General features: G+C 40.6%; 1 protein-coding gene across 2 annotated transcripts; it reads left to right on the plus strand.

Annotated features, from left to right (window-relative positions):
• The first annotated feature begins 1,145 nt into the window (after positions 1-1,145).
• Hcf (Host cell factor) lies at positions 1,146-10,533 on the plus strand. Of its 2 annotated transcripts, none has more exons than XM_089262794.1 (13): positions 1,146-1,297; positions 1,504-1,972; positions 3,433-3,742; positions 3,967-4,178; positions 4,230-4,418; positions 4,488-4,639; positions 4,798-5,952; positions 6,013-7,272; positions 7,331-7,562; positions 8,923-9,077; positions 9,146-9,400; positions 9,491-9,851; positions 9,910-10,533. In XM_089262794.1, the coding sequence occupies exons 2-13, from the start codon at positions 1,624-1,626 to the stop codon at positions 10,053-10,055; spliced, it is 4,776 nt and encodes a 1,591-aa protein (XP_089118920.1). In that variant the 5' UTR covers positions 1,146-1,297; positions 1,504-1,623; the 3' UTR covers positions 10,056-10,533. The 2 variants fall into 2 exon arrangements, with proteins under 2 accessions (XP_089118920.1, XP_089118921.1); XM_089262795.1 differs by having other exon boundaries at positions 1,147-1,297; positions 4,488-4,633.
• Positions 10,534-10,912: the final 379 nt, after the last annotated feature.

Here is a 10,912-nt window from a genome sequence, read left to right on the forward strand (position 1 = left end):
TTGTTAAATCTTGTTAAACGAGCGTTATTAATTATTGCATACTTTGTGGCATCAGGAAAATCGATTTTGATTACTAATAATAATGTTATCGATAACAGGCGATAACACATATTTGAGGGTGTATTAAAAATTTCGATTGATTTAATGATTATCTTATACAGATGATAATTTTCCAAGCAATCCGAGTTTAATTGTTTTACGTTAAAGTGACTTAAGATGCAATTGAAAAAAAAAAAAAACCAATATTACTGTGATAAATATAAACTATTTAAAAATCTTTTGACATTCTGAGAAAAAGTAGCGTAGTGTCGACACTCTGACACGATACATTTTTCTAAGACTATCCTTAACTTTGAAGAAAAGCATTTTGGTATTTTCATGTCGGATTATTTATTTTATTTTATTAATGTAATAAGAAGAGGACAGTTTCGTCGTATCTTAAAGTTGCGTATAATAATATGTATAAATTAGAAATATGAGTGTACATATTAGATATTTATCAAATTCATACAATTTCATTAGATACATGAACATATAGTCGAGTCTCGATAGTTCGAAATGGCAAGGGAACGAATTACGAGAGGTTTTCTATTACAGAGGTTTTCTATTTACTGGGTTTTCCATTAAACGGGGCTAGTCAAAATACGAAGGGATTTTTTATATTTCACGCCGTTTCAACATTTTGGCTTATTAAAAATAAATAATGTAAGCATTAACTTAAACAGAATCATATTAACGAAAAACTAAGATTTAAAATAGACGCTAAATAATTTGCTCTGTTATGAATTGAAGTTAATTTTGATGGAGCAATTCTGAATTTTGTTCCATTATCACGATCGAAAATTAATTAATTTTAATTATTTATAAAAATGGTTCTCCTCTAATGTAATGATAGTAATAATAATTATGTGATTACAATAACAAATATGACTAGTTTACGGCTTCAAAGCTTAATATGTTTTAAGCAGTATGCGATTTAATCACTAACCATGTTCTATGGTTGAAAAATTTAATTTATTTCGATTGCACCACCATCACTTTGGTTAGTCGTGTTACCATAGAACCATAGCGATTGCACTCTTTTGGAATATCGATATATCGATATCTGAACCGAAGTGCAATAATTGCAACTCTGATTATGGTACGCTGATCTCGTTCAATCCCCTTGCGAGACTTTCCTATGTGTGCGTCGCTGTCGTTGCCTTCGGCTTTTATTTTGCACATTGTGTATTAGATTGTTTTATATTTAAATCATTGATTTGTTTAAGTTACCAAAGGCTTAAAAGTTAACTAACAGGTAAGCGAGCATCGTGAAAATATACATAAATTTAATATGTTTAATAAAATGGTGCTAAAAATTGATAAATTTTTAAGCGTCCATTGACAGCATTGCCAGGTCTATATAAATTTGCGAGCATACATGTACGTATACAGTACGCATTAAAAGTAATCCTGAGTTTTTCAAATGTACATCATAATATAAATTTTTTATTTTTGTTACAGACTCCACAAGAAAATATGCATTCATGTATTGGTTTGGCTAAGATTGCTTACTGAATATACAAATTTCAAGCATTCACTCCGATAAGTGGATAAGCATATCCATATATAGAGCTCTTTAAAATGGATAGCACAGAGTTTGCTGGAGCGAATAGTTCCTTGGGAACTGCTGTAACCGATGCACTCAATTCGGATCAGATTATACGCTCTGCTAATACCCAAGTATCATCTGGCAGCAATTGCTTGGCACGCATCGACATGGACTTGGATCCATATCAGACGGAAGACGCGACCAACCACTATTTGGCCAACAACTCACCGGGTGGGTTTCGATGGAAGCGCGTCCTTAATCCAACGGGTCCCCAACCTCGTCCACGACATGGTCATCGGGCCATAAATATTAAAGAGCTTATGGTTGTTTTTGGAGGCGGCAACGAGGGAATCGTTGATGAACTCCATGTTTACAATACAGGTATTTTGATATTTTTTACATACTATTATTTCTAATATACTAGCTGGTCCGGCAAACGTTGCATTGCCCTATCCATTATTTAGGTAAAAAATTGTCGAAAGCTGATTGAGGCCACAAATAGTCAAAAATTGGCCCTGTGATTTGTTGATCGTCATGGCGACGGCAAGACGAGTCGGGAATTGAATTCGTTTAAACTCAAAGAGCATATCTGTTGGGATCATCGGATCTTTAAATTTTCCTTTGAGTATCGACGCGTGAATCACATTGCTCATCAGTTTTCTTATCACCAAACGCGTTCCATTGCACAGTTTTGGTTGGTTTAAATTTCTAAGCATGATAACTACCGAGGCAACCTTCAGTTGTAAATTGAATATTTAACGCCCCAAATAAAGTCATTTGGAAACAGGCATTGTATTTTTGAGTGCTCGCTAGAAAATGTCGTGATTCTAGTGTTTCGCCATAAAGCAGGGAACGCAATGGCTCTGGTGGCGGGACCACTAATGGCAATGTCACTTCACCACTAAGGCAGCACAAACCGGGCGTTTCACCAGCAAACTTCAATGCGCCACAATGCTGGAAAACAACGTCCATTGGACCAATGCAAACTAAACGATGCAAGCTGTAGTCAATGGTGCAATCATATCGAAACGCTGCTCGGTTCAAATCAATCCTTAAACCAGTTTCACGGGCTGCCTCTCTTTAAGAAGCACGAATTAAGGCCCTTCTTTGCTGGGAGCTAACGCGGCGCCTTTCTCGGGCGATTTCGCGTTCGTCGTCAAATAATTGTCTCGCGATATTCCGTTGCCTAATTGCATCATGGGTCCGCCGGGAAAGATTAGATCTTATAGGACGCGGCATTTTTATTATTAATAGTAATACTAAATATGCCCTCGCACAAAACCGCATAAAACAATCGAGAAAACAAATATCTGAACTTTCGAGATATTTAGCTTCTGTATGCACGCGTATTATTTTTATCAAATGTGTGTTTTTTTTTTATGAATAGTCAGGTTCGCCTGAGGCTGTGCCGTAGACTGACTGACTACATTTGTTTATTAACTTGTATACTATTGTATAATATGAGAGCAGGACCTACTGAGTATCAATGGAAATTTAAATCCTTAGGGAAAAAACCGTGTTTTTCAAGTATTCGTGAAATTTTTTCATTATTTTTAAGATCTACTATCCTACTCGTAGCGGAGACAAATCCAACAAATCAAAAACCATGAAAATTAGTCCAGCAGATCTCGAATTATAAGTGTAGGAACACTTTTATATATACATATATCATATTAATTGGTAGAGTATGAAATAAGTAGAGTATTATGTTATTTTATAGATCCATCATAAAAGGCGGTCGATGAGGGGACTTCTGCTTAATACTCGAATACATATTAAGAAGCTAGGATTAGGTTTAGTAGTATCAATTGCTTTTGTTTTCAAATATTGCTTCATTTTAGTGACCAATCAATGGTATGTGCCCGTGTTGAAAGGAGATGTACCTAATGGATGCGCTGCATACGGATTTGTTGTTGAGGGAACGCGCATGTTTGTCTTTGGCGGCATGATTGAATATGGGAAATATTCAAATGAGCTCTACGAGTTGCAGGCCACCAAATGGGAGTGGAGGAAAATGTATCCAGAATCGCCAGATAATGGAATATCACCGTGTCCCCGACTTGGCCACAGCTTCACTATGGTTGGCGAGAAAATATTTCTCTTTGGAGGACTGGCTAATGAATCAGATGACCCTAAAAACAATATACCAAAGTAGGTGGATTAAATACATGTTTTCTATGCTCTCAGCTGTCAGTATTGCATGTTAATAGTTATTGCTCTGAGTTTCAAATCCTCTGCTATGCAGAGCTAAAGATCTTATCCCTTCGGAATTGGAAAGTCATTAGCGGGTGTCCCTCCTGTCTCTTGACTAAAAGCTGAGCATAAGAGTTTTCTGCTAAGCCTGTAAAACTGGTTCCTCTCTTATTTGCATATAGGTATCTAAATGACTTGTATATTTTGGACACTCGCGGTGTGCACAGTCACAATGGAAAGTGGATTATTCCAAAGACATTTGGCGACAGTCCTCCACCGCGCGAGTCACATACTGGAATATCATTTACAAGCAAGCAAACTGGTAAATTAAGTTTGCTTATCTATGGCGGTATGAGTGGCTGTCGGTTGGGTGACTTATGGCTTCTGGATACAGGTACACCTTTTTCGCCTTCATCGATAGTTGTCTGACTTCGTATAATTGCAGAATCTATGACTTGGGAAAAACCACGCACCCGAGGCCAAGCTCCTTTGCCGCGTTCTCTACACAGCTCCACAATGATTGCAAATAAGATGTATGTTTTTGGAGGCTGGGTTCCATTGGTGATTAACGATTCCAAAGCGACCACAGAACGGGAATGGAAGTGCACGAATACACTAGCTGTGCTCGATTTGGGTAGATCAAAAAATGATCAATAATAAAAGAATATCTATTGAGCTTCACCCTATCTCTTTTTCTATGCAGACACAATGATTTGGGAGAATGTCACCTTGGATACTGTTGAGGAAAACGTTCCCAGAGCTCGAGCTGGACACTGTGCAGTTGGTATCCAAAGCCGTTTGTACGTATGGTCCGGTCGAGACGGTTACCGCAAAGCATGGAACAACCAGGTTAGGGTGAGAGATAATCTGTTACCACTGTTGTCATAGACTGCATTTCAACAGCATACTAAGATTTTTTTGGTGCTGGTTATCTTTGTACAATACAGAGGTAGCTAAAGTACTAATAGGATAAGTAAAATTTTATAATCTGTTGTTTTTTTTTTTCTGCGTAGGTTTGTTGTAAGGATTTGTGGTACCTGGAGGTAACTAAGCCACTTTATGCGGTTAAAGTGGCGCTAGTTCGAGCATCGACACATGCGCTGGAGCTCTCGTGGACAGCGACCACCTTTGCCGCAGCCTATGTGCTGCAAATACAGAAAATTGAACAAGCCCCAGCTGTAGCCAATACAAAACAAACCCAGGCTCAAGGCCAAACAATAGCTCAACAGCCTCCAACTACCCCCAATGGAGGTGAGGGCGCCCCGCTTGTCCACTCTGCTGCACTCAAATTCGAAAAGAATCCAATTTCTATCTTGCATCTAACTGGATCAAACAGCCCAGTAGCAGCAACAGCAGTTTCAGCTTCAGCGGTCGCCCCTTCAGCAGCCACAGCAGCAGCGGCCCCGATTACAGCTGCTGGTAAGCCTGCTCAATCGTCGACTGTATTTGTCACACAGTCGCAAGTCAAGGCGGCAGTGGGATCGTCAGGCGTGTCTGTGCCTGCAGAAGCAGTCGTAACACCTTCGATCGTTGCAGTCCAGCAACAATCACAATTATCGATTATCAGCAGTACAGCAACAGCTGTGAGCACAACTGGCGGTGTTAGTGGGGGGATAATACAGAAGTTTCGACCTAGTGCTTCAATTGTCAAGACATCTGCCACGCAGGCAAACCAGGATGGTCAAAGTGTTGCTGTACGTGTCGGTGCCCACTCTGTAACGGCGCCCAATGGTGGCGTAGTCCTAGCCACTTCGCAGTCGTCAGCTGGAGGACTACGAATCATCCCTGGCATATCCACTAGCGCAGGCGTCTCTGGTGGGCATTCTTTGCGACTGACCACATATGGAAGTAGCGCAAGCGCTGCTGGCGGAGGCTCATCCACTACAACAATACTAAAAGCTTCGCAGCCGAACGCTGTGGTACAGACAAGTTCGCCGGCTGTAACGACGACAGCTGCATCCCTGAGTGGCAAGCAATACTTTATACAGAAGCCTCTCACATTGGCTCCGAATGTGCAGCTGCAGTTTGTAAAGACTAGCGGCGGTGGCATGACCGTGCAGACTCTGCCGAAGGTCAACTTTAATATTGCTAAAAGCGGCGGCAGTGCCCAGGCTCAGGCAATATCTATTAGCAACCAACAGCTCAGTGCTGGGTCGACACCAATCCAGGCAAGGGAACTATATATATCATATTAGACATACATTTAATGTTTTCGAATTTCGTAACAGATTGCATCAGGTAGCACTGTGCAGCCAAAGACAGTGATGGCTGGTGGAACGACTCTAATAACATCGTCATCGGCGACGGGTACAAGTGGACAACAAAATCAACAACAACACCAGCAGCAGCACCAGCAATCGGCGAACCAGCAACAAAAGACGATTGTGTCTGGCAATGTCTTAAAACTGGTTACTCCACACACGATGTCTGGCGGAAAATTGATTATGAAGAACTCCAACATACTGCAAATGGGCAAGGTGACACCCAATGTGATGGGCGGTAAGCCAGCCTTTGTCATCACTAACAAGCAAGGCACCCAGCTGGGCAATCAACAGATAATAATAGTTACAACTGGATCTAGTCTGCGCACTGTGCCGGCCAGCTCTGTGATGAGTAGTGCTTGCAGCGCTGGGTCTACGAACATAGTCAGCATCGTTGGTTCCACTGGTACAACGGCCACGCCCGTTGCTACGAGCGGACAGCGCACAGTATTAACCGGTCAGAGTAATGTTAAAATGGTGCGCAATATTCAGGGGTCCGCCGGAGCAGCTACAGGTCGCCCCATCACCCTCACCTCCGTTAGTAGCAGTGTCGTTGCTGGCCAGAAGCTAGCGCAGCAAAAGACCGCCGTATACATTGGAGGCAAGTCGGTGACTGTAATGAGCGCCAATTCCAGCATATCCAGCTCGCCAGGTACGAGCTCGACCAACAAGTTGGTCATGTTGCCCGGAGCGACGGCTGCGCGCAAAGGGTTTGTGAATATTTTTAATGCTGGCGCTGCCGCTGGTGGCGCTGTGGTCGGCCAACGCACATTGGCATTGACAACTAGACCAACGGCACCGGCAATAAAAACCACCGGGCATCAGCTAAAGGAGAAGCAGGAGACCAGCGTTGCGGAGGCATCGGTTGCTTTTTCCACAATTGGTGACACCGATACCATTGATGACATCATCGAGCAACTGGACGGTGCTGACGATCTACTAACTCCGACAAAGGATCAACCAGAAGCACCGGAGGACATGGAGAATGGGAACGGGACTGTAATTGCTGCCACGTCTTTAACCACGACATCGACATTAACATCAACGCTAACGTCAACATTAGTGCCCTCGGCAGACATGTCGAGTACCGCACAAAATCCATCAACAGATATCCAAATGACAGATCCAGCTATTGATGATACTGCCGGTGTTAGTAGCACGACGGATGTCCAGAAAGCTTCCGTCGCGACTGCGACTCACGATAAGAACGATAACGTCGACTCGAATGTAAGCATATAGTGGAAAGCCTCCAGATTTTGTTTACGGCTTTAACGTATCTTTCCAGTCTGGCTTCTTAGCTTCAGTTACAACCACAGCAACGAACTTTAATCTGCCGACTGCTTCGGAGACTGAGGCTGCAAATATATTAACTACAATTAAATCGGGTGAGGGGTTAGCTAGCAGTAGCAGCAGCAATACCATATTCAAGGACACTGGGATATCTACAACAAGCGATTCGGATGCCTCAGAAAGCCAATTAGCAATCTCCGCTCTACGACAACATCATAATCAAAATGGTTTGTTTAAATCATTCATATTCTTTTTATACCCTGAACCCATTAAAAATGAGAAATCAGGGTAGAAGGAGGCGTGGCAGACCCCACAAAGTATATATATTCTTGATTAGGGCCGGTCTGTCTGTCAGTCCGTCCGTCTGTCCGTATATGTATATGAACGCGCCGATCTCTGAAGATATTAGAGCTAGACTCTTCAAATTTCATCATCATCCCGTTATTTTTTATCGTCAAAAAACATTATCGAAAATCAGTTAAAAAATTATATCTCCTACATCTTTAAAGCTAGAGTCTCCAAATTAAAAATATATATTTAGATGCATTTTATACAATCTAAGTACTACACATTTGTGCTTTGGCAAATCCATGCATGTGCGAATTATTATTGACAGTGGCTTGAAGGGCTAAGGGGATCTCGTAGTCGAGCAGTCTTGAAATTTGTTTCCTACGTCCGTGTGTATAACGCGCATATCGAATTTTTTTATCTTAAAATCGATTATTATTCCCGATATTTTATTATCGATTAAAAACCTTATCGAAAGCTAGTTATTTAATTATATCTTCCACACCGTTAGAGCTAGAGCTTCCAAATTTTAAATGTAGACTTAAGTGTATTTTATACATTCGATTTTTGCTAAAATTTACCCAACCCCTTAGCCTCATCTTTTTAAAAGGCGTATTTCAAGTAATAGAGACTTGTGCATAAAATGTATGTACATTTGAACATATTGGTTAAGTACAGAATGTTTCATTAAGACGGTACGTCTATAAATTAAATAATTCAACAAATAAATTCCTGTAATATTGCCCACACTGCGGCGCAACCCAAGCGCCGTCGCTGCTTATTGCGCAGTTAGCAGAGCGCGTTCTATAACGCGCGTGTGTATGTATGTGTGACTAAAAAAAGTGCAGAGTGATTAGAATATTAGATTGGAGGGTTCTAGGTATCTCCTAGTCGAGCAGTCTCGACTAGAGCTTTCTTAGCGCTCGTGTCTTACATTTTTCATAGCGTTCATCTGTCTATAGAGTCCGCACATTGATCATTATTTTTGCCCCATCGTACTACCTGCTTGCCGATAAGTGCGTAGGTGGCATGTATATCATATTCTTATATTTGTATGTTCATGCCTGAACATTCTACGGGGCGCCAAAGTGTGTAACATACACTAATTGTTGTTCTTTCTTAATAATAATATGACAAATAAAAATTTGATAATTGTATTCTTGACATCTTTATGGGCTTATGCTATATATGTGTATATATACATATGACCTTGGTACTGAGTAATCACTAGTTTGGCACATCCGAACAGGGCACTCTTAATATTCAATAGTAAAATGTTTTTATTCCAAAAATTTACAGTGGACGGCTCTCAGTTGGAGGCTTTGGCATCGGCAGCTATTATGCAAGCGGCCACCGCGATAGCAGATTCAAGTAAGCCAAGTAGAAGCCCATTGGATAATTTATCCGCTGGCCATACTTGCAGCAAATCGATTGATCAACAGAAAAGCTGCAATGTAAGTCTCTATATTGTGTACTATATTATATATATATATATATTATAAATCCCTATTTTTTGTTTCAGCCTCCCGTCAACGTTACCAATCCAACCATCGATGACAACGATAAATGGCATACTGTGGGAATATTTAAGGATCTGTCCCATACTGTGACTAGCTATATTGATTATAAGTACTTTAACGAGGTTCAGCTAGAAAATTTTGATGCCGATAATCTACCCGACTTATCTCAATATCCGCGTATCAGTTTGGATCCGGGTACCGCATACCGTTTTCGTTTGGCTGCAGTTAACACATGTGGGCGTGGTGAATGGGGAGAGGTTTGTATCAATTTCATTTTTATAATCATCCATTGTATGTGTATGTATGTATATATGTGGTTGAACTATATTTAACATTTGCATTTGTAGATATCAAGCTTTAAGACGTGTCTACCTGGTTTCCCTGGTGCCCCATCGGCCATCAAGATATCCAAGGATGTTAAGGAGGGTGCGCATCTGACATGGGAACCGCCACCGGCGCAAAAGACCAAGGAAATAGTTGAATACTCGGTTTATCTGGCTGTCAAGCCGACAACAAAAGACAAGGTCTCATCGCCTCAGTTGGCATTCGTACGCGTTTATGTGGGCGCGGCCAATCAGTGTACAGTGCCTAATGCGTCGCTATCTAATGCGCATGTCGACTGCTCCAATAAACCAGCCATTATTTTCCGAATCGCAGCACGCAACCAAAAGGGCTACGGGCCCGCGACGCAAGTCAGATGGCTGCAAGGCATGTATACGCATGCATACATACCTTTGATTTTTGTATTCACCCACCCTATTTGCAGATCCTACAACAACCAAACTACAAGGCGCCGCAAACGCAACTAACTTAAAGCGCAACCAGGAGAAGAGTGGCGTAGCTTCTTCTACAAGCAGCTACAGCTCGCCGCAGAAGCGCGCCCGCAGCAGTGGATTGCAGGGAATTGACTAAGTGTGTCGTCATCTAACGTATCTAATTGAAACTTGGATTCTAGTTGTACAGTTTTTTTAGAAATGGAACTGCTCAATGTATCATCCGTACGGAAACTACTCCAGAAATCTACTTGTACAGTGTCTTCAGCAGTAATAGGATCCATTTGGAAATGCTTCCATTAATTAAAGACCATCAGCCCCATAATAATAGGCAAGAGCCTGGCGTGGTGAACGAATTAGATTCTAACTAGCATATTGTTACTTTCTAAATATACACATGCATATTGACACACTTTCACAATCACAGACACATAACTTATTTTAAGTAATGAAAGTCAAAAGTAATACACTCCCCACTTATAGCATGCAATTTATTCATTTTTGGGAATAAAATAAAAATGCAATTCTAAAATAGGTTGATATATATATACATATGTCAACCACACAATTTTACTTAAAAGAAATATATAATGAATAAAAACAGGAGCTTCACAGTAGTTTGCTTTTGTGGTGATCTGTGCATGATTGTCTGTTTAAACGTCGTTATTTGGAATAGTATCCATATAAAATAAACGAATTACACAACATTCCGATCCCAGATTCCTAGACGGGCACGGGAAGGACGGTCTTTAAGATATTCCACTGTGTATATTTTCATATAATTCAATCAACAGAAACAAATTAATAATAGGAATTCAAAAAAGTAAAAGTACATATATAACTATATCATGTAACCGGCAATACGTTTATTGCTTGACTCTAAAACCACCTGGAAAAATAAAATCTTTAAAGTCTGATATGGAAAATAATTGATTTCTTTTGCGATTTATTACATTATATATACTTATAAGGTATATACATAATTTTAATCTTATA

This window comes from Drosophila navojoa, chromosome 6, assembly GCF_054131105.1.
Source record: "Drosophila navojoa isolate 15081-1374.11 chromosome 6, UAZ_NAV_1.0, whole genome shotgun sequence".
Taxonomy (NCBI): domain Eukaryota; kingdom Metazoa; phylum Arthropoda; class Insecta; order Diptera; family Drosophilidae; genus Drosophila; species Drosophila navojoa.

Coding starts and splice junctions, on each gene's coding strand:
- Hcf (XM_089262794.1), top strand. CDS start 1,624: ATGGATAGCACAGAGTTTGCTGGAGCGAATAGTTCCTTGGGAACTGCT. Junction 5,953..6,012: donor CTGGGTCGACACCAATCCAG/GCAAGGGAACTA, acceptor ATTTCGTAACAG/ATTGCATCAGGTAGCACTGT. Junction 9,852..9,909: donor GCAAGTCAGATGGCTGCAAG/GCATGTATACGC, acceptor CCCTATTTGCAG/ATCCTACAACAACCAAACTA.